This window comes from Parasteatoda tepidariorum, chromosome 2, assembly GCF_982258835.1.
Source record: "Parasteatoda tepidariorum strain Cologne lab strain chromosome 2, Ptep-v5.0, whole genome shotgun sequence".
Classification (NCBI taxonomy): Eukaryota; Metazoa; Arthropoda; class Arachnida; order Araneae; family Theridiidae; genus Parasteatoda; species Parasteatoda tepidariorum.
Genome location: NC_141756.1, coordinates 6,436,295 through 6,461,617, shown reverse-complemented (window position 1 = coordinate 6,461,617; position 25,323 = coordinate 6,436,295). Strand labels below are relative to the sequence as shown.

Here is a 25,323-nt window from a genome sequence, read left to right as displayed (position 1 = left end):
AGGTCCGTTTTTCGTGAAAAAATTACTCACATTCTCTCAACCAGGGTCCGCTTTTATGAATTTGTGCAAATAGGGTCCGGTTATTGCAAAACACTTTTTCAAGGAGTTTTTAAATTGTAAATCGATACAAGATTATGCTCGGCACTGTAAAATTATAATAAAAAAATTACATTTACAAAAATAAACAGCAATTGCTGCTTCTAAATTAGAGACGCAACATATAAATATTTGGTATTTAGCCTATACTGCTGAACGCAGAATATTCATTTCGTACGAATAATGGAAGAATCGTCTGCCGAAGACAACCATTTTTCTTGTTCTCTGCCCTGGGAAGGGTTTATTCGATTAAAAAAATTGTAATGAAGATAAACAAATTTGTAAAGGGTCCGATTAAAAGAAAAATCATTTTGTGAAGGGTCCGTTTCTAAGTTAAAATATTTTGTGAAGGGTCCGTTTTTATGAAAATATATTTTGTGAAGGGTCCGTTAACGGACCCAAATTTCTTCTAAACAGACCCCTGGCATTGGACTACATTCTCCTAAATATTCTGACTTCGTAATAATGACGCATTTTCACAATATCTTTTAATTTTGAATTTAGGGTTGAAATTGTGAAAAATTGCATATCGTTAACACCCCTGTTATTTGACAGGAGCTGAACCCCCCCCCCCCTTTCCTACAACATCGAATCAGTATTTCATTTAGTAAACACTGATAATGACAACCCTAGTCTTATCAGATAAGAAAAACAGCCATAAAAAAAAAAAAAAGATTAAACTTATCACCACAACATTTGCTATTAAATACTGTCGTAGATTACAAATTGTAAACACATCACTTCCTGATGCGACGTTCGAAAAGAAAAAAAAAAATACTACGAAAGAAACAAGCGAATTTAACTTAAGAAATAAAAACGATCAAGTGTTGAAGGATAACAGCTGATCCGAAGAAAAGATAAACAGGATGCTGGTATACTCTTCGAATTTCGGAGTATGTACAGAATGTTTGTTCTGGAACACCGAAGAACGGAAGTAAATGTACAACAAGCTTTCCGGTTGAACTGAGCATCTTCTAAAATAAAACTCAAGGAGAAGACCATTAAGGCAGATAGGAATAGAATGAAGTTTACGAAACTTGACGTTATTTCTCAAGAACACTTTTAATTCTCTATTTGTTTTGTCGCCACACTAGAAGATAGAAAATTTTATTTTCGTTCATTATAAACTTTCTTTTTTAAAAAAAAAATCACGCTTCATTAGTAAAGCAATGTACGAGATGAAGATTTTCAAAAATCAGAAGGAAGTAGTGAAGGTCAAGACATCGTGTTTTCCTGCATTATAAATCTTCTGATGAGGGGAGATAAACGTTCTTTTCCCATGATTGTGAGAGGAAATTAGAATATATTAAATATCAACTTCAGTGGCGCGGATTCCTGCGACAAACCCTTCTATTAGGTGCCCACGAAGAGAATGTAAATTCTGATGAGGCAAAATCCTCATTAAATTAAAAGAAAAACATACGACGGATGCTTATAAAAATCTAAAACCCTATTTTAAAAATCACTTATACGAAAAAAAATTTTTTTTTTAATTTTCTACACTATATTCTTTAATGAAATAATTAAACTAGGGAATAAAAATTCATTATGTTCGAAAATCTTAATTTTTCATAATATATTTAGTTAAAGTGAAGTATTGGCCTAATAAATTTAAATGTTTTAACTAAAATAAAAATAAAAATCTAGAACTAGATTTTAGTCGTCGATTGAATGTAACTGGATGCCCGAGGAAGTTGTTCCCTCCTTAGCGATCAACTTTTATAAAGTCGTTACTCTTTGATCTGATTTTCTCTCCCTTCCTAGGAATCATTGCGTTAAAGTTGAAAAATTTTATTATTCCATACTTACAATCGTAATAAATAATTCTACAAATGTAATCTAAGATCTAAAATATAAATCATAAAGTTATTAACAAAAATAGGATTCACTTTTACAAACCGGCAATTTTATTTTAAAGAGGAAAAATATTAAACTTTTGGCACAATTCAAAACACATTTTACAGGAAAATTATTTTCTTTATAATTTGTCTACAGTGTAATAAACTAGGCCTAATCAAATAGGGTTCCCATTTCATCAAGCTTAAACGAATATAAAAAACGTTCAAGAAACTATAGATGAGTTGAATTCAATGCAGAGTTAAAGGCTATTTGCACCAAAAACAACTTATTTAAAATAAGGAAATTACTCTTTCTATATTTATGGGGAAAGCCTACAAGATTATATTCAGAGTTGATATATCTCTTAAAAGGCAGGGGAAAAAATTAAAATATCTTTCCCCTAATTAAAAGCATGTTATTAAGCGAGCAACTTCTCCAAATAAAAAATAAAGATTAAGCTAACAAAAATATCCTTTAATATTTCACCAGATAACATTTATTTTAATTTGAAGAATTTTTCAAGAATGTAAAAAGAAACAAGTAAATGACACATTTCACATAAAGAATTTTTAAACATTAGATAATGCTCATTAGCACAAATGACGCAAAATTCGAAATCATCTGCAAACATTCTAAAATATCTGACCTATCTGAATGACAGGAAACAATTTCCCAACCGCGGAATAATCGGACGATCAGCAGCAACTTCCTCTGCAGAGTCCCTCCCCCATCTTGGTGGCATCATTTCAATCACTCATTGAGAAATTTTCATCAGACAATGCAGAATGAAGATTCTTAAGAAAATTTGTCAAAGCATTGTTGCCATCGTCAACAAATTAGAGCGTTTCCTTTCTGCTACGTTTGTGCTACCAGAGACATGTCATTAAAATTTCGAATAGTGGGTGGATTTCATTCATTAGAGCATGAATGGCCCGCGAGTAGCAACAAGAGAACAAATAGCGGTATTCGCGTGCTGCCATTCAGACTATTTACATTTAAGAGAAAGGATTTTTCGCTCGTTAACGGTAATGGAATTTCTGGTCATAATGATGAGCCTACTTCGACGTTTATTCATGAAAAACGGAATTGATAACGATCTCAAGAATTCCTTTTAGACACAATAAAAGATATTTTTATGATTAGAAGCATTCTTCCCGTCATTCATACAATAAGATCAGACGATAAGTTTATCTAAAACCATCGCCATTTAAATCATTTTTAACAAATGGCGCACGAAGATAGGGTGCCTATTTGAAATACTATTTTCATTTAAAATTAGTGCAGGAGAAAACTACTCTAAAAATAATTCCCCAGAAATAAACACCCACATAAATGGCGTTTTAGAATATGACAAATCGTGACTAAACGAGTAATGACCTTCAAATAATTTGAATGAAGAGTTTATCGGTACTGATCGCCATTTCATTGTCATCCTGTCAGAGAAGTTTCTACCCCATTTTCAAGTATACTATAGCTTTAATTTGTTCCAGTAACACAAAGAACTCGAGTTAACCTCCGTGAGGCAAAAGTCAACTTTGATAGACTCAAAAGATGAAGCAAAAACTAAGCATTGTGAAAGCTTAAAATTTCCGAGCGAATTGAATCTTAATATCGTTTATATTTGCTGCAACCTTAATATAGCGATAAATTGAATCAAGGCATCTTTCAAATTTGTCCAACTTAATTACTCGATATATTACTGTACAATTTGAACAGAAATACGGTTTAAATTAATACTTAAAGTTGCGAACTTGCACGATATGATTTAAAGTACTGTTATGGCACCATTTTACCGAGTAACTACTTTCGATTGCACAATGGAATCAAATACTAGTAAGGGTTTCGACTTCAAAGATTAACGTTTCGTAAGCAATAACTGTTATGACATAACTACAATAGCAAATCCATAAGTTGATTCAAAATAAACTATGTAAAAATAAGTGCTTGAACAGTTTGCTCTGCTGTCGTAAACTGCGAATTAAATCGAAAATTAGGAGTAACTATCTTAACTCTAAAAAATAAGACTTGAAAAAATATGATAAAATGATAAAAATATGATCATTTAACTTATAACTAACGTTTAAGTACAGTATTTAAAATACTGCTTTTATAATTGATACAATTAGTACATTGTAATGTGCTTTACTTTTCCCGAAACCATGTGTTCGCAGAACGTAACTAGCAGCGTGAAGAAAAACTCGTCCAGTTTTTCCAGAAGGCTTAATCGTTTTCCCTAAAAGATGATATTGAAATATATATTTTATTCTGAAATAAATATGATTTAACATAACTTTGAACGTCATCGTACGTACATTTGAACAAACAAATCCTGATTCGACTCGCACCCAAGGGGGCATCTGATTGAATTTTAATATTATGTCCGATAGCCATCAGATTCAATCATGGGTTACGAAATTTAAAAACTTGGGATCATTAAGGAAATAGTGGATAGAGTAATTTTACTATTTGCAGGAAAATTCTGAGACAGAACAAATGTTGGCAGCTACCTACCCGTTACTCAATTTCGGGGTCGCTAGATTCTTTTATTCTACAAAATTTATTTACTACAACAGTAACCAACAAACAGGTGTTTTGTAAAAAAATGTCACATTGAAAAGATCGCAACTGAAGTCTTCGCTAAAGACTAAGGTACTACTTAATTTATGAAACTCTGTTAAAGCCTATGTAACAGCATAGCTTTAAAGCTCTGATAGAGAATAAATATGCTGTAACGATCATTATATTATAACAAAAATTGGGAAGTTAAAAATGCTTTTTTCAGTCGATTAACTAATAGTCATAAAATTTAATGCTAGAGAAACGAAATGTTAAAACTATGAGCAATATTACTGTTGTTCCCTCACAAATTCGAATTACCTTAAACTTAGCAATTTCTGAAAATAAATATTGCATTAGGCGTTAAAATAAAAAACATCCACACAAAAGTTGGCCACAAGAAAAGTTAAACCCACAACACGGAACCCGGGGGATGAATGACACAAAATTGTGATCAATTATAGATGTACGTCATGCTATGGCAGACATAGCTAGATGATGAATACTGCCTTCAGAGAGGTTTACTACTAATGTTGCATGTCAAAACTAGAATTGATTAACCTTTAGTGACGTTACGGCGTGCGCGTTCGTTCGGCCTTGACCAGGTGTAGGCCGCACGTTTCAGCGGAATTCGCGATCACTATTCACGTTTATTACGTTGACGTAAACAATTTGTCATCAAACTTTGATAAAACGAGAATTTATCAGTTTATTTTTAAGGACTGTTTCGAACAAACTCAAGGCTATGACGATAATAAAAGCGGAAATGATAAAAAGAAAAGAAAACCGCTAAACGATACCAGACATCCACAATGGCCAATTAATGGGAACTTATTCCGCGTTATCGTAATTATAAAGATAGAATCCTCTATTAAAACATCTATATCGCGAAATTTATGAAAAACATTGTAAGTTGTAATTAGCATTACTTACAATGGTTTTCATAAAGTAGCGATAACAGTTTTCATTTAGTCGCGAGTCATTTTAAGAGAATATTGGATCTATCAACAGAACATTTTATTTTTATTTGGAAATTGAGATCTTACTTTAATGACTGAGTCGATATTGTGTAACGCTAAAAAGCTATAACTAAAACTCATTGAAAGTGTTTCAAAGACTGAACAGACCATTGGTTTTTATCACTCATTTTAACACAAGAATCACGAATAAATTTTAACAAATCTCCAATATATTGAATAGATTTTTCAGTATTCTAGAAAAATGGACCTTTTGCGAAATTCCCAATAACATTCTAAGGAAAAGAGTAAGAAAGACTAAATTTTTAAATCTTCATATCATTGAATTGATTAGAAAAACAGCAATGGACATTGAAAGTATATGACCAGACATATGTAACCAAAAAGTTTGGAAAACGTCAAACATCTTTAGAAATACGCATCGGATTATAAATCCGAAAAATTACACAGGCAAAACATTTTTAAAAGATGTAATTTAATGTGTAACAAACTCAGTCCCTCAGTCTTGCCTCCAAACAATCCCCCCCCCCCCATTTTCTTTATACTACAATCATGTATTGTCCAGGAAAAAGTACCTAAATTTAAACTACAGGTCATTGTTGGTTCAAATATAGCTACAAAAATGCAAGATGAAAATTCTAAAAAGGATATATTCTTGTCTGATCTATAAAATGTGAGTAAACATGTTTGACAACTTACGAAAACCTATCTAATGGCATCAAATTAGTCCCAACCCCCTAGAAGTTATCCCAGCCTCATAGGTTGGGGCAGAGTTTGGTATCATTCAAGATATCGTTTGAAAATCTCATACGCGTGTCTAAATTCTTGATCCAATGCGTATTCCTGGAGGTAGTAGTCAACTTCCGTACTTTATGGTCACTCGCTTAACTATTTATCCAGCGTACTGTTATTTGTAAACATTCATCGGATACAACATCAATAAACACGTCAAACCATAATATTGGCACCATAACCATAATACCGTGTAAATTGAATCCTTAACATACTAAGTTAAACCATGTTTAAATTTAAATTTCACGATAATTTCACAAATAATTTGCACGACAACGTGATTAAACTTGAAAGTATATTCAAGTAGCAACGAAATAAATATTATGGTTAAATGAGATTTAAAATGTTCTAACAGCATTAAATAGAAAAAAAATCATTAGTTTGTATCTAATGAGATTCAATCAGGTAGACGCTTCTTCTAGAATTAGAATGCGTCCCTAATGAATTTGAAAACTCAAGATTGGATTTAGAAGCTTGAAAATTAATCTTTCGGAATATGTCCGGTCATCAGCATGTCCGGCCGTATAGCAAGGATCTCCACTTCTTGACCACGGGAACGGAGTCACGCACCGGTCGCGAAGCGGACGTTAATAGAAGATGCGTTACATCCTCAAGATTTAATTACTTAAGACGAAGTTTCTTCAAATAAACTGTTCCCGTGACGAGAAGCTAATGTAATACCGATATAGCCCATTATTAAAACAAAATTAAATAAATTATCAACTATTGTGCATTTTTCAAATATTACGGTTCCTTAACTAGAACACAACTTAACAAGTGCTGACTACCGTTTTAAAAATTAAAAAGGCCAAATTAAATATTGGATATACCTAAATCCTCAACTCAAAACAAGCAAAACTTATGGTTCCAAATTGAATACCATACAGAACAGAACATCTAATTTTTGCTATAGTGATCAATCCTGTCCCTTCGAAGTTCGACTTAGCTTTTTAAACTGAAACCAACATTTAACTGTCGTCCCTTATAGCATTTTTTTTCTTTAAATTTAATTTTCAGGTGACCATTAACTTTAAATAATATAACATTACTAGTAAAAAATCTATAAGAAATTATAGCACCGGTCTGTTTCGCCCAACCAATTTTATAGACAAACGTGAAATTCTCAAAAATATCCTTGAGGAAAAATATGATGGCTAAGTTTTCGATGATATCATGAAAACCACAGCCCAGTAAAAAGCAAAGAATAAATCAGTGTTCAAGGGTCAGCCCAAACTCCGCATTTGTAAATCTTATATTTGTGAGAGAAAAAGATTGAAAAAGTGCTAATAACGTAAACAATTGTAAATCCCAGAACAATGTTATGAAGGGAATATAGTCATGATAAAATAACACGCGAAATGTACGTTTAAAGAAGTTTTACCAAAAGAGAAATTGGCAAAATTGCTTCACCGCTATTGGTAATTTAAAACTAATACATAAAAAGAGTTCAGGCAAAGCCACGAAGTTTCAAATGCTTAAAGGAAATTTTCAAAATAAAAAAAAAAATTATGAGAGAATAACTTAATTTAACCAAACAACCGGTCACTTTTTCCCATCATTTTTTTTATTTCTTTAAATTTTTTAATGATTTAAGTAAGTACAAGTGTAGAAAAAGACAGGGTAACAGAATTTTGATCAAGATGTCCAATATCGTATCCATTCAAAATTTTGATCTTTAAAGTGGCTACTCATTTATTAGAGTCTATCGGTCCCAGACTACTTACTGAAATTTTAAATTTTCAGGTCTAGTTATGGAGGTGAAAGAATCAGTGATGAAAAGTCTTTCGCGTGGTATGGCGTCCTATTAACAAATAACTTGGCTGTTAAAAGTTTTGAACTATATATTATAGTTCAAATTTTTCTTTTCAACTCGAACGGAAACTTCGTTCAATTAAACACCGTATTAAGATAGCAAATTCGGACCGTATCATGGAAATAAGTTGCGTTGAACAAACTTTTCTGATAGCATAAAAGTTCGTAGATCGGCAGATAGAATTATTAAAAAAAATTACGCCCTATTTTGCGAACTAGTGTATTATCTAATACCTCTAAATAAAAAAGGTAAAAACAAACCTAACAAAGCAAGTGCCGTTGTGACACAACTAACGGCTAAAATGAAGTGATAAGAGTAAAATCAACACACATTGCACAAGGGTGCTCTTAACCTGATAAACGATATTGGGTCTGTAAAACATTATCGGAATAATGCATATCATCAATGGTAATAACAGGAAGTATGGGACACGCTCAATATGAATGGGATTACTTTTTTTTTTTTAGTTCAGTGTCCATTTGCGCAAGACTTCTTTTCGTTGTGCCATTGTTATGAGAACAATGAGATAAATCTTGGGGGAGAAAATAAAGATTTTAAATCCAACATGTGACATCTAATACTAAAATCGATGATAAAATTACAAGCGATACTGTAGAGTGCAAAGTCATGATAGAAACCGAACGGAAACGAGAAATCCGATTGGCAATTTTTTTTTCCTTCCATCTTTCTATTTCTTAAACTTAACATACTACTAAAACGGTAGTCATTTTCTTTCAGTGCTTGTAACGCCGTTACAGTAACGATAGGAAAAATATGTCTCAAAAATGATAAAATTTATATAGATATTAGTGTGTTCATATTTTAACTAGCGTCAAATAATTGTGAAAATTACATAATTGTCATATCAGTAACTGAGGACGGTAAAAGTAATAACATTCAACCAATGTATAATAGCCTCTAAAAGAAGTTTATTTTGCTCTGATTCACTTGCTTCTGATATATGTATAGGTTAAATATAAAATCAACGAAAAAACTTGATTGTAAATGAAAGATTCATTTATGTAAAAACCAATCTATGCACAATTGATAATCTAAAAGTCTGATGATATCTTACGCTTTTGAATTAAATTTCACCGCAAAATCTTATTCTTTCGGCCGAAATCTTTATTATGCGGTTTTATATTCTTGCAAAAAATTGCCAAAAACGAATTATTCATCTCCGAGCAGTTGAGATTGCCAAACTTGCTGTTTTAACTCCACATAGAAATTTTCTCTTGTTCATCTGTCGTTAGTCCACAGATGGCACTCCCATCGCAAAATAATTACAACAATTGAACCAAACAATTCGCAGTTAATCATGAATTAAACTAATCTGAATATTCATCTACCGTAGCACTATCTCCAAATTGATCTCCTGAATGGTTAGGAGTCATTAAAGGAATTAAAATTTTGTAAAGCATCAGACGTCACTAATACTCCAAACAATGCATTTGTCACGGACGGAAAGAAATCGCTAATTTGCAATTGTTATCGTAACAGATGGCGACAAAGAAATTGGGTAGATAGGAAGATAACAGAATCATTCTCCATTTAGCCTGTACACCATGAAGGGCTCGCTTAGAAATGAACAATACTCTTCATTAACTTTAAATTAGAGACTAAATTTTGAATTGGAAAAAGTTCGCAGATAATATCCAATGCATTTTGTCTGATGCCTTTTGTTTGAGATACAAATATCAAAGCTTATAGATATTGTTAGCTCATCATTCAATAATCTAAAACGCTGTTTCGAAAATATAACTTCATAGGCTTCGAAAATGCATTTTTTTAAAACTGTAAATGTTTCATTATAAATTCACTAATTATACCAGTACAGGACAGCCACAGGCGTAAACACAACAAAAATAGTATCTTTAATTGTTTCAGACATTAAAAATAGTTCCCAAAATAGTTGCCAAGGGAATAAAAATTCCACTCTTTAGCCTAAACAGTATTTATACATTAATGATAAAAATTATCCAAATAAGGCATATTATTTGACATTTAAACTTTATAATGTAAATACAATAAGCTAATTTTAAAAACAAAAACCGTAAACTCAACCTGCTGAAAATGTTTTATAAATTCTAAAATTTGCATATTTGATTGAAAAGGAAAATTTGCATGATATGTCATAGTTCTTTGCTACATAAACAATCCCTAGATGTACCACGTCGAGTGAAATAAAATAACGATTTGGTAAAAGTAGATTTTTCGAAGCAGATAGTAAATTAGTAGCTTTTGCCAATAGATTGTCAAAATAAATCGCCAATGGCAGCCCTTTCATTATCCATAGGCTACTCTACTCTTTTCTAAAAAGCGTCCTTTTGCACTTTAAGATGTGTTTTCAGATAGGTACTGTAGAAATTTTCCCAATAAACTGAAACATTGCATTGCCTACATTTATGCCTTCAACAGTAAACCTCTATATTTCTTTTAATAAATAGGTGTACGGGGGAAGACGTAACTAAATTTAAATCAGTGATACTCTTGACCAATTATTTGAAACTTAGTGAGAGATTGATTCTAGTGAAACTGAAATCTTCAATTTTGTGAATGAGCGAAAACAAAAATTCAGTTTTTATGGTAGAAGGAATAAAAATTAAGTCTCTGAGCGGAGTTTTTGCTTTAAAATTCTGAGTTTAAGAAGTTTACTAGGTTATTTAGAAGAATTGCGAGGAGTCTAATTACGATAAAACAGTAACCAAATTTCTCTAAGAATGATAGTTGTAAACATCCTATAATTAATTTTTTTTATATATCCTTAATGTATCTCAGGAGAAATACTTAAAATTTTCAGAAAAATAAATCATAGTAATTTTTGAAGATGAAGAATTTTTGAAGATGTAAGAGAACACAGATTTCGAATAATTTGCTGAAACCTAGTCTAAGGAACGAATGTTTTATGATCAAAGGCCAACTTTAATTTTTTTAAACATATTTTTCGCAGAATGCTAACCAAACATTCTGATGATAACACCAAATCAAAATTTTAATCATTCAAGAAGTTTACAGTTTTTTTTTTATTAAAACAAATTGTAGCTATAATTGTAACTATGTGACCACAAAAATCAGCTTTTTTTTGCATTAAATATACCTCAAAACAAACAGTAGTCCTGACAACGTTCTCGTCAAAAAGGCTCGCTGGAGACATTTTGAAATGGATCAATAGCATCAAAATGCGTGGGTGGTCGGAAATTCTCCTCTGAAGGACAACCCTAACGATCAATTATAAATAAATCTCAGTTGATCGCAACTATTAATTCACAAGGAGGAAATCACTCGATTTTAGAGAACAATTAATTCTTAAAAAGGAACTGTTTGACAAGAATGACTGAACGTCCACTTTTAATGCAAGGACTGGTGTTCTAATTCTAGATTTTAATAAAAATAAGTTTCTCTTTAAACTGCTTAAAATAACAGGACTATAAAACAAAATAAAGACGTGTCTTTATGAGAGGCGGCGCTGCAATTCTGAAAAGAAAGCGGTTTTAAAATAAAGGGTTAGGGTTATCTTAGGGTTAAGTCAGAAGCCGCTAAACTAGGGCAAACGTAAATGATACGCGTACGAGTGATATTGGAACTTTCATGTAGCATTCCGCACGTATATTCTGAGTAAATTGAGTGCAACGCAGACGTACCTACGTGCACACGCGGGATGTTATGTGGAAGTGCTAAATCTTTCTTTTATCGGGCATATTGGATTAAACAGTATTTACGAGGTACTAAATAAGTTTTGTTGTCTTTGACAATAATTCAAAAATTTCTTTGATAAGTTTGATTTTTTTCCAGAAATTCTATGCTTCTGCGGGTATACTGCAGGGCACGGAATTGACGATGGACCACTCATATTAGACTAGGCATAAAATTAGTGATGATTAATCGTTTCGACTATCAATCGATGTAAATTTTGTGCTGTTTCGATCTTGACACATCATAGCCTATTTCGTTATAATCGTGAATGTTAAGACACCTTCTGTATAATAGTTTTTAATTTAAATTAACTTTCTTTATAGTAAAAATGATGAAAAAAAATTAAAAAGTACTAGTGAAAATGTGTACAGCTGCATCTTTCAGCCTTATGTTTCGTGGGATGAATGATTACACTTTAATATCTACCCCTGATACTAGGTGTAGTGGTCGATACCCAAAACTAGACATTTTTAATATATACGCCTTGTAACAAACGTTATGAACTTTCAGGAAAATTAGGAAGGAAAAAAAAAACTGTCTTATGCACAACTATTTAAGGTTAGCGGGCTACAAAATCCACCAACTGCATGGTTGGGAGGGGGTGACAAACATTAACAATGTTGTCATTATAAAAATGCGGGGCGCACTTAGATCCAGCTTGAAAGTATATGAAAGCGTCACAAATTAGTCTTTTGCTCCAGTGCATATAATAAATATATATAAAAATTTAATCAAGCCAGAGGACTCCACCGCCTGCTCGCCAACCCCCGGGACCGCTTTCGCAGTTCCGATTTCATAGCTTTTCTTTTAGAACAATATGCGCATTAGTGTTTTATATCATATAGAACAGTTTTTTTTAAGCAAGTCTCTTTAGACCGAACAGTTTTACCTAACTCAGATCCATGGCTACGAAAACAGGCCGAATTAGTTCCAGGAGTCTGTCCGGTTTTTGTGAAAAAAATTACTCACATTCTTTCAACCAGGTTCCTGCTTTTATGAATTTGTGCAAATAGCGTCCGGTTATTGCAAAAAACTTTTTCAAGGAGTTTTTAAATCGTAAATAGATACAAGATTATGCTCAACACTGTAAAATAATAAAAAAATTTAATTTTCAAAAATAAACAGCAGTTCCTGCTTTTAAATTAGAGATGCAACATAAATATTTGGTATTTAGCCTATACTGCTGAACGCAGAATATTCATTTCGGACGAATAAAAGAAGAAGCGTGTGCCGAAGACAAAACTTAATTCGTTTACATCCATCTTTCTTGTTTTCTGTCCTGGGAAGGGTTTATTCAATTAACAACGCAATATTGAAGATAAAAACGGAACATTTACAGATTTGCTTAAGTTTAAATACTTTGTGAAGGATCCGTTTTTATGAAAATATATTGTGAAGGGTCCGTTAACGGACTCAAATTTCTTCTAAACAGACCCTTGGTAGCCCATGAGAGAAGTATCGAAATAGGAGAGTTACGCATAAATTTGAACGCGCTAACGGCCGTCCTTCTCGTTTAATACTTGCGTACAGGGTACAGAAATTTCATTGGGATTTTATTAAGATATGCTGTTGTATTACTTACACTTGACCTAAAATTAGTTCGAAAGCAAATTTCGTTAAATAACACAATAGATAAATTTGATGTTTGCTGTAATCTTGAAATAATTTATTTTCTAGTTATCAAATTGGATGAGTTTTTTTTCTTCTTTAGTTTACTTCCAAATTTAAGTAATGGTATTTCAATGCAAAACACTAAACCCATTGCATGAACACAACTTTAACAATCAAATTAATAGTAACATTTTGCTACTTTAAGAAGGGCAAATAAACTGATCAGTAGCTATCACAGAGCTTGGCTAAAAAGAATGCTCCGCATCTTTTTACTTTTATGTTAGAATTACTATATTAAAACAGGTTCGGGAGCCAAATTAAAAGTCTTTTTCGGTTTGCTGTTCATAGGTTGTACACCCCTTGTTTTGTAGGAAGATAAACGCCGTATTTAATCATGTTGACACTACACACATCAAAATGGCGAAAAACAAATGCAACGATAACATTGCAGCGATAAGAGTTCATCTCACCCCACTAGGAACTTGGAAATCGACAAGGAAGCGAAAAAAGGCATTTGTTGATAAATAAAATAAGGAGCACGTACGAGAGAAACATTACGTTTGCGACAAAGAAAACTATTTTCATGCTCAAAGGATAATAGTCACACAGAAATTTGTTCTTTTTCTTTTTGCCAAAAAAAGAAAATTCACGGTTGGCGAGTGCGGGTAACGAGCGTGAAGTAAAGAGGAAGTGTATTTTCACTTCCTTTTTATGCACAAATATGCTCGCGAGTGACCTTTTATTTTCCCGAACGCATCTTCTTCTCAAGAGAACACTGCAAGAAATTTACTATTTATTGAAGTGCAACACCGGTTGAACTAAAAATATTCACAACGAAATTTAGCGCTACAAAAAAAAAAAATTCCTTAGAGCAGCGGTTCCTAAAAGTTGTTCCGCGGAACTTGTGGGTTCCGTGAGTTATAATTTTTTTAGCAGATTGTACCTTAAGACCTGCAATTACATTTACACCCAATTAGTAATACAATAGTTAAATAATTTTATAATAACCAAAGAATTGAATAAGTAAAATCCCAGTAAAAGAAACTAGCAAAATTAAAAAAAAAATATATTTACATTTTTCCTACCTATATATTAAATAAATTGTCTATGATATGCACTTATGAATTTCTCAAACTTTTCAATTGGAAATCATAAGAACAAAATCTACACTAAAAAATTTATGTTCCTGTAATAACTATTATCATTGATAGTAAAACTAACCAAAACCACAATTCAGATTATTTTATACTTTTCAACTTTCACTAAATTTCGCTCCATACTTGTGAACTTAACGGTTAAGATTAGTATTGATAAAACAATGGAAAAAAAAGTTTTCCGTTATATATTTTTAAAGCAGGGGTCTGTCCAGACATTTTGTAAAAGGTCCGTTTTTCGTGAAATTGTGAAAAAATTACTCACATTCCTTCAACCAGGGTCCGCTTTTATGAATTTGTGCAAATAGGGTCCGTTATTGCAAAAAAAAAAAAAAAAAAAAATTTCAAAGAGTTTTTAAATTGTAAAGACATACAAGATTATGCTCAACTGTAAAATTATAATTAAAAAAATTAAATTTTAAAAAATTAACAACAATTGCTGCTTCTAAATTAGAGATGCAACAGACAAATATTTGGTATTTAGCCTATACTGCTGAACGCTGAATATTAATTTCGGACGAATAATGGAAGAATCGTCTGCAGAAGACAAAACTTAATTCGTTTACATCTTTCTTGTTTTCTGCCCTGGAAAGTGTTTATTCGATTAACAAAATAATAATGAAGATAAACAAATTTGGGAAGGGTCCGATTAAAAGAAAAATCATTTTGTGAAGGGTCCGTTTTTAAGTTAAAATATTTTGTGAAGGGTCCGTTTTTAAGTTAAAATATTTTGTGAAGGGTCCGTTTTTATTAAATGATATTTTGTGAAGGGTCCGTTAACGGACCCAAATTTCTTCTAAACAGACCCCTGTAAAGGAATTACCAAAATTACTTTTTTTTCGGTTAAAATGTTCACAATAATTACAACGTAGGTGTTCCGCTAAAAGGTCAATTAAGACTTTTTTTCGAAGGCTCCGTCGTAATATAAAATGCTTTTTTGCGAATAATATGTCATAACTGCTGTGAGTTTGCAACTGTTAATTATGATGACTGTTAGGTCAAGTATAGCTTATCTAAAGCCTGAGCAGTTCATGTTTATTTTGAAAATGGCGCAAAACATCAGTATAGAGAAAAGCCAGTTTCGAGAAAATGAAAAGCGTTTGTGGTCTAATCTCTTAATATTTAAAAACTTACTTCAATGCTGCATTACTTGGGATCATAAAAATTTGCAAAAACTAAGAATAAAGCAGTGATTTTGATAATTTTCAATCTAGGTGGAAAAATGTTGCCGGATTGGCTATTTTTAAAAAGTTAAATAACTTAAAATATTTAAGTTACTTTTCTGTTCTAAAGCCCAGACAATTCAAAACAATATTATATAGTTTAAAATTATCGCATTGTTTCAAGTGTTAAGGCACTTAAGGTATGACTATTTTCCTTGGCGACAGAACTTCGAAAAAAAGCGTTAATTAGGATTCCATTGCCAAAAATATTTGGAACTGCTGCCTTAGATAGCCGATATAGTCAGGCCCAGGATAAGGCATGAAATTTTTGCATTAGAGTTACCAGCTGGACTGGAACTATAGCTCGCTACTTACTTTACATTCATGATGAATAACAATACATTTTCAGTTAGGCTAACCATGCGATGTCTTCATGGGTTTCATCCCCATGCAACGCAAATGCTGGTTAGTTTTACCAAAAAGTCTTCCACGAAGGCTAATTAATCTAATCACAGGAGTTCCCTTGTCTTCTGGGTTTGGTTCAAAATAACAAGGAAACGGAGTTGAACATTAATGGCCATAAACTCATAGTTGGGTCGGTTATAAAATAAATTAGCCCTTAACTTTAAATACTATCGTAGATAGAGAGTAATTCTTATATTTTTAAGATAAATTTTTCATTTCAATGTGATAAGTATAGTCAATGTTTCAATTCAATTCTCTTGTTTATCCCATATTAATATCCGTAAGCCTCTCCAGTGTTTTTGTTTCATATTATAATTTGATATATTTTTAGTAAGATAAGGTACAATTATATATCATGTGGGGGGCACATTTAACCTCGTGTACGCCATAGTTGTACTGACAAATTTCGGTGGGGTAATTAAATATAATTCAAGCGCAGGTATTCTAAGATCATTAAATAACTGCAACATTTGGTACTGAGATATTCCAGGTTTAAACAAATTTACACTTTCTTCTTGGACAAGAGTCAAGCACGGGACAAAAAAATTGTCAAAAAAAAAAATTATTAAGTTTGACCAGTTGAAAACTCGAAAAGCGATCAAGCAAATTTTTTAAAAAAATTCCCATATCGTACTGCAACCCCGCTCTAAAAAATGTAATTTCAGATTAACTCTATGCCGGAAAACAATTTATATCTAAAGCCTTTCACACAACGCCTCGTAATCTTAACGAATTTAACGATCATTAATTGCTCAAGTATCAAGGAAAAATAGAAATCATAATCACATTAATCCAAGATAAAGTACGGAAACATTCAATTGCTAACGACAAAGGGAAGTGGACCACATCTGCGATTTCCTACAAAATTCCCTCGTACTTTTGCCAACCCCTCTTCCACACATAATATCCGACATATTTATCCCCACCTTCGTAACCTTAACCAATCCTCCTGATAAAAACGAATTAAAAACCCTGGGGATCGCGAGGAAACGCATTCAAAACAAAACTTATTGTGGATACCTCTACACCAAGTTTCCGTCATAAAACGTGCTTCCACCATTTTTTTCTCTTCCGAAGATACTAAGGAAAAAGAACTACAAGAATAGAAGAATTTTTTTATAATATTCTTTCTTCCCCCTCAGCCCCTGAAGAAAATAAGCAAAGCAATAAAAAAATCACAGGCGTGCCTTGCGCGTGACATCCTTACTTATGCCCCCCTCCCGACTTATCACCTCGCTTTTATTCATAATTCTGCAGCTGCTAGACGCACGATCTTTCAAAAAAATTAGAATAAAAGGTGAATTGCGTACGGTGGGCTTTCCGTCGATACCAACACAGGTGAAGTCAAAGAACATGCGTTGTTACTGTGATCCTCTATCAAATGAAAATCGTGAGACTGCGAAAACTTTTGCAAACTATTTGTAAAAAGATTATAAATCCATAAATTTTCTTTTTTTAATTCAGGCGATTCGCTAAACGTTAAATTAGTACACAATAACATATAAAAAATTTTGTATTAAAATGTAAACATACATTGGCAACGCTCACATTTTAAATCCAGGACAACTAAAAAATGTCACAGCGAAGTTAGAATACTATCGTTAACACTAATACTTATTTTTTATTCGTTGTCCAAGCTACTAAGTAACGCATTAGCTACAGAGTAACACAAAGTTTTGTGATGAAGAGTTAATAAATATCAAACTAAGCAATAATTTATACATTTAGAATTTCTATTGCTATTGAACAATATGTAATAAAAATAAAATACATAGATTAGCTTTAAACTTAACAAAAATTAAAGACAGTTAGCATAGTAAAATTAAATATTGAAACCTTCTCGACTTAGTGTGTTTTCGAAGATCAACCCAATGCAGATTTGCGGATGGAACATTCAGTGGGGGGGGGGGGGGAATTCGTTAGATTTGTCAATAAACAACACTTCAACATTTATTATTATACACATACGAACTTCGCAGATGTATTTTAAGGGATAAAAGTGTGAGGCTAGTGACCTAAATATGATGTACTATTGCATGAAATTTCAAATTTATCTTGCAATACACAGCAACTTAGATTATGACTACTGTTAGTATTTATTATTTCATCTCTTAATAATTTAACATGCCTGATAAAATGCTAGCACCCATATTTAGCCCTGGGGAGGTGTAGTACTTAGCATGACTCAATGAGACTTTTTTAAAACCTAATATGAAATACCAAAAGAAAGAATTTCGCTAAGAATAGAATTTCTTTAAATCAATTCATTCTTAAACTAGTATAGAAGGAAATCCTTGTAAACGAAACAAAAGTAGTGAAGTGCGTTACTGGGTCGTAAAAAGTACTGGGTGCGTTACTATCGATTATGGGCTTAGCATTTAAACGAAATTAAAACATGGTGTCATTGATTCTGTTGACAAAATTAAAACACAACGACAACGTGAAACAATATTACCTAAGATAGATTTAGGATATGGAATTAGATAATAATATCAATTGTTTATATGTACATAAATTGTAATTTTAAAAAAAATATTACTAAGTTTTGTATTATCAAATTTGAAGAGGCTCATTTCAAATATTCATGCATAAATCTACAATGATACTAAAATAAACCAGGAAATTTACTACAACTTAAAAGCCATGAAGAAATATTAAAATACTGTTTTCAAATAATCAAAATTAATAAAAAAATATTTACCTTCCAAGTAGTATATTGTTTGTAAATTTGCTTCGTTGCGTAAGCACTTAGCCACAAATGCAGCCGTAGACTCATCGCCAGTCAAATCACTTAAATTTTTTACATTCTGTCCGAAATCGTCATAAAGTACAATAGGAAAACAGTGATTGTTTGATATTGAGGACCGGATATTACTGTTTGGAATTATAGTCCTTAGCGGCAAACGTCCACCGCACCGTCTTCTAAGTATAGCCGGACAATGAACATTTACTGCGTCAATAATGTGTCCACTGTTGAATGCCACAAATGACCGACAGTCCAACACAAGCACGCGGTGCTTTAGGCTGCCCACGTTGCTATCATCCGTGTTTTCATCATTGACGTTCACGTAAGCTCGAAGTTGTTCGGGCGAAATTCCATACATATTTCCCGCCAAAAAATGATGGGGCTGCCGCGAGCGCCTCGTTTGTCCACTGAGGGTAGGCATCAAAAAAAATTAAAGAATAATAATAAGCTCTCTGCTAAAAAGCTCTATAAACGTTAAAAAAGGGCACAAAATCCAATGCAGCGGAGCCAAAACATTGCTTTGAATACGTTGCTTATTACAAACACTCCTCACGCTGCTACTACAAACAAGGATACTAGTTATGAAATGGAAATAGCACAAGTTATGAATGAGACCTCCGTAGCACGCATCACTCATGTGTAAGTCTACGCGGTAAGTGAGAGGCACACTTTCTTTTGCAACATAAAAACTTTAAAATACTCAAATACATTTTAAAATCATCTAAACAGATAAAAGACACATTAAAGGAAAGGATATGATATGTTAAATTTAATGTAAGAATAATTTTATTATAATTTTGAGGAGTTTTCAATGGCGGAGGAATACATCACACGTTTCAATCAATGGATACCAGTCGTAGGTGTAAACATTAATTTTGATTGGTTGTGCTGATGTAAATACATTTGTATTGTGTTTTATTAATCACTTTTATTTTGTAAATTGCAACTAACTAAAATTTATATTTTTTATTTAAAGTATCTTTTATGTATGTTTCGAATCGATTGCAATTAAATTTAGAATAAGCCAATGAATACTCTGCACGTCGGGAGGAACGTGGTGAGCCCGGAGCTAATGTTTTGTTTCGAAACCAGGCAGCAGACGATTTTGAAGTGTCAATATCCAAAAATTATAAAAACAATATTATAAATTTTATTGCAAAATCGATTCTCTTAAAATAATTTTATAAACTTTTATATATCTATTTTAAATATGGCTTTTGATGTGAGAAGGTAAATAAATAGCTTTTACTTCTAGTCATGTACTCGACCTACCGGCTTTTTCGCGTTAGGGTTAAGAGTTTGTTTACATAATTTAAAAAGAATTTTTAGTTATTGTATGTGAATATTAGCCTTAATTATCTTGCTTTATTTATTTTTGATTCTCATTCCTTTCAGTATGAGAAAAATTTCATAAATTTGTCTAAATTATTAGTATTTTGATGGTTATTCTTTTAATAAATTTAGTAACATATTGCCGGTACGAAAATTGCTTTTATTTATCCTTTTTTTTATTTGTAGCTATTATCTTTTAACTTATCACAGTAGACATTTCTAAATAATTATAATTTATACTTTTTTGCCTTGAGTGTTCCATTCTGTTTACTATAAATATGGCGCATTAAAAATTAAACCATTATGCCGAGCATTAATGATGTACAACTATTATGATATTTCGTAAAGAAAGTATTGTTTTTAGTTTCAAATAACATGTTTGTTTTATAATTAAAAATGTTATTAGCACCAATATTAGAGTGTCATTAACATTTTAGAAGTTTTTTACATTTAATCTGAGTTACAGATGTGCAGTTTTTTTAAAAGCTGAATAGAAAATGAATGGTACAGTTATTCAATGATCCTGACTCAGTAATTTAAGTGTTGAAACATTGAAGCCTCAGTGCAAGAGTAAATAAAATGAAATTACATTTAGTACTTCTAAAGAATCAACACAAAATATTTGCTCTGAATCTTGTTAACATTATTCTGTTCATTATTATTAAAAAAAGGTTTTAGCGTTTTATGAATGAAAGCAGCTTTCCTCATTTTGTAATGCTCCTTTAACTTATTTTAATCTGTTGCATTCAACGTGTGACTACAATTTCTTTATTCAAATCTCCTTTATAAATATAAAATGGACTATCTAGTGTGGAAAATGAATATTGCATTGAATTATCATTTTTTTTAAATATTTACTACGTAAATGGTGGATATATGTTAGAGATGAGATAGGCTCAACCTAGGCCTAAATTTGGTCTCGTTCTTATTTACTGAAAAAAGGTTCTGGCCTCAAGCAGACTTTAGACCCATGATAAAATTTTCATACACTTTAGCAGGAGCTTCCAAAATAATAACAGACTAAGTTAAAACAAAATATTCTGGAACAGTAAATTTTAATCATTAATAATTCTCAGGAAATAATAGATGATATAAAACTAATTCTGCTTTTAAATACTACCCTTAATATTTTATGAAAGGAATGTTTATTTTTATTTAATAAAGTGTTTACTGTACTGAAAAACACATTCTTACATAATGCAATTGATGAAAAAAATAAATTCCTAAACTTTATGGTTTACGAAGGTGGTTTCTGATAAGGAATCTTACAGACAAAAACAAAACTTCCTCTTTGACATTTATCTTCCACATTCAATTCTAGATATTTCACCTTACAATTTGTGTAATTACATATTAGTGATAAAAATATTTTTTTTTTATAATAATAATTTTTTATAATTATAGTTTATTCTACAAAATTTTGCTATTATCCAACGGCCCTAAAAAAAATCCTGTTTATCTCATTTCACGCTCAGATTAAAATTCTTTGAACTCAGACGAGCTCGGACCTCCACGGGCAAGCTCAAACTCGTCGATAGTGTATATCCCCTCAATAATTAAAATACCTCTAAAAAATCACCCTGACTATTTCAGGTAATTAAATAGAATTTTCATGAATCATTTTAGTCTTAAATTCTGAAAAGTTAAGAATTAAAAATTTAATTGCAGAAATTTAGAAGATTAAAGAATTTTTTTTTTTTCCATTTTCTTTTTGTTTAATGAGAAATTGAAGGAACTACAGTGGGTGATCGGTTAACGAACACTTTCACAAAAGATTTGTGTGTTCGGATAATGAACACTTTCAAGAAAGATTTTTGTGTTCGAACAACGAAAAAAATTTATATTTAACATTTGTTATCATTTTGTATACAAAATAAGATCACTGAAAGGAGAAATGTTTAAAGCATGCTTAGTATTAATAATTACCAAATGAAACTTGAATTAACAATGAATTTAAAGATCATTCAATAATTATTATTATGACTAAAATCAATACACATTTGAATACTTTAGTTTCAATATGAATAACAATATTTTCTGACAGCTGATAAGTTATGGGCGAATGGATTTGCTGACATGGTGAATAAATTAAGCGAATTCTTAATTTTTTCAGACAGTGCAGACTATAAAATACAAAGGTGCCGATGACGCGCTACTGCCGTAAAAATACGTAAAATATGAGAAACGGACTAAAAATCAATTCTCATCTCCCCTGAATTATGTTGCTTACACTGCACCAGGACACCCAAAGGATCTTGAAGATAATTTGCTGACAGACTTTCCCTGGTTGACAGTTCAGTTTTTACCTCCGAATACGACTTCGCTGATACAGCCATGATCAGCGAATCAGGAGGTAATTGCGGCTTTCAAGAAATTGTACACTCGCGTGCTGTTTTGTTGTTTTGAAGCAAGCCAATTCTCCTCAACAATGACTTTAAAAAAGTTTTGGAAAGAAAAATTTGACATTCTTGAAGCTATTCGTATCATTCAAAAGGCGTGGTCAGAAGTCACACAGCGACAGTTGATTTCTGCTTGGCAAAAGCTGTGTCCATCCTTTGTTCAAGGAGACGAAGGTGATCAGGGAGGCACCTTTGAAATTATGGATGAAATTTTGACAACTGCTAGAGATCTGGAATTGGAGGTGAACGAGGATGACATAGAAGAGCTCATAGTGGAACATGAAGATGAACTGACGACAGAAGAACTCCAAGAAATTTTGAATAAAGAACACCAAGAAACACAGCGAAATGTGTCTCCTTTTGAACAAGAGGAAGACGAAAGCGGACCAATGCCGATATCTGCCATTAAAGATCTTTTGAAAAAGTGGGAGAATGTCAGAGCAATGGTCTTAGAATGGCACCCAAGCCTAGCTGATGTCAGTAGGGTTGGGGATCTTTACAACGACAATGCAATTTATTACTTCCGGAAAATCCAGAAAAAGAGAGAAAAGCAATCGACATTGGACATGCTCTTCAGCGCCCCATAAGTAAAAAAAGGAAAAGGACTGACTAATATGCAAGGCTATATGTATATATTATTTTTTAAAAAACTTATTAAGAAATTATACGTTTCTTAAAATTTAATTTTTAGGGTCTCCAGAGCGAATTAATCGATTTCACATAGAAGTAAATCTATGGTGAATCGATGATCGGTTAACGAACAATTCGGATAGCGAACATAGTCTTGGAACGGATTATGTTCGTTAACCGATCACCCACTGTATTGTAATTATGTGTTTCAATTTCCTCCTTTCTCCCAGAAATATAAAAATTCACATTTGAGACACCCATTAAATTTTTTTGAAATTTTTTTACACAATATATTTTCACAGGTAGGAATAAATTGTTTTAAAAAAACAATATTAAGTCTTTTAACAAACATATTAATAATAATTATAACATTAAATGTTTTGATATCTCTGTGTCAATATGGAGGACATAAAGATTATCTAATTCTGCCTTCGGCTTCTGCGTTGATTGTAACTTATTTTCACAGCTCTGTAAAAAAATTAAGTCAAACATTGCTGATTGAGCTATGATAACATGTAATTAAACTATAAAATCTAAGTGTTTATTAAGTGTCACTAGATAAGTTCATCTACTGTGATATTTTCCAATAATATTCAATAATTTAAAAAAAATCATTAACAATAAATGCAAAAAACACAATTAAATCTCCATTAGACGTATAATTCAGTTGAATAATTTCCTTCCTGTGTCTATCATATATTTCTTGCAATTAAAGAAAATCAAAAGTAAGAAGAAGATAAACTTTCTCAATTTAAATGAAAATTTTTGTAAATGAAATTAAAATTTATTATAGACATGAAAATGATCATTTGCCACGTTGAGAGTTACTTGTTTAGGTAGAGGCGATTGTTCTTGTTTTTCCAGTGGCTTCTCTATGGCCAAGAATTCGACTTCTGCCGCACCATATGTCACACCCGTTTATAGGGTGGACCCATTCATTCATCCACACATCCTTATTTTGCCCTGAATCAGAGAATGATCGATATCCAATCCAGTACCCCCAGGGATATTGATTTGTTAGAGGAACATGGAGGACTTTACTGGCTTGACAGATTTAACGTGCATCAGTCACCATTTACTACACGGGAAGTCTTCGGCCGGCGGGGTTCGAACTCTCATACTTGGGCCCACCGAGCACCCTAACGACCAGGTTATCCCAGCCCATGTTGAGAGTTCACAAAATAAAGTGGTGTCTTAATTAAACTGCTGGACTAATTAAACTTTAAACTATCGATTACTTTTTCCCATCGCTTTTTTTTTTCTTTAAATTTTTTTCATTGTTTAACTAAATTTTGTCACATTTATTGTGGAATTAACTTGTTATAACCGTAAATTATTTCTAATATAAACTCTTTTTAAAATTAGTTTTTATTTAATCTAAGTAAAAAAAAATCAAAAAAAGGCTATTAGATGAAAAAAAAACCAATCGGTATTGGTCACTGACTCATTAGGTTTGAGGGAAAAGTGGCTACAAACTTATTAGTCTAACTGCCGCTAACTGAAAATTTAAATTTTCAGGTCTAAAGCTTTAATTATTTTTGTAAAAGTTTAGGGCTTGTTTCTAATTTCGTTCCAAGCTTATGTCAGGCAACAGTATTTTTGCATTAGTCAAATAAAAAATTTATTTTAATGCAAAATCATTACTTAATGCACAAAATCAACTAAATTTTACAAAAAACTAGCGATCTCTGTTTCCTGTTTGTTTCTTCCGTCACCCCATCATCATTTCTTTGTATTCTTGTCCTAATAGAAACAGAATCTTATTTCAGAATCAAAAATTGTTCTATTGAAGGAAACCAAAAACTTTTAGCACCGGTTTCTGCAGAGTTGAATGCGACTATAATTTAAGTATCATATTTTTACTAAAATATTTCATAGAATTCTTAAAAACAAAAATTTTACTTGCTTTATTGTCAGTCCCAGTATCTGTTTCTCATTAAAAAATTGATTAATAGTCGGCTTTGTGATTGATCCCAAAACAGTTGCGGCGTATAACAGTTTAATTTGAGTTTGAGGAATGCAAATTTGACTTTTAGAAATAATGACAAATGACAAAT

At 31.9% G+C, this 25,323-nt stretch overlaps 2 protein-coding genes across 10 annotated transcripts in view; one reads left to right on the top strand and one right to left on the bottom strand.

The window, feature by feature from the left end:
* LOC107442224 (dual specificity protein phosphatase 1) overlaps positions 1-19,405 on the bottom strand; it is a 32,620-nt gene extending 13,215 nt beyond the window's left edge. Inside the window, exon 1 of the mRNA XM_016055728.5 lies at positions 18,861-19,405. Coding sequence (XP_015911214.1) covers positions 18,861-19,326 — 466 coding nt within the window. The 5' untranslated portion in view covers positions 19,327-19,405. The remainder of the gene's footprint in view (positions 1-18,860) is intronic.
* Positions 19,406-19,525: 120 nt separating this feature from the next.
* LOC107442223 (endoplasmic reticulum-Golgi intermediate compartment protein 1) overlaps positions 19,526-25,323 on the top strand; it is an 86,426-nt gene continuing 80,628 nt past the window's right edge. For 4 of the 9 annotated variants that reach the window (XM_016055727.5, XM_071177083.2, XM_016055725.5 and 1 more), the window contains exon 1: positions 19,947-20,135. In XM_016055727.5, the coding sequence (XP_015911213.1) occupies positions 20,116-20,135 (20 nt within the window). In that variant the 5' untranslated portion in view covers positions 19,947-20,115. The other 5 variants (XM_071177081.2, XM_043056113.3, XM_071177079.2 and 2 more) reach the window with 5 other exon arrangements.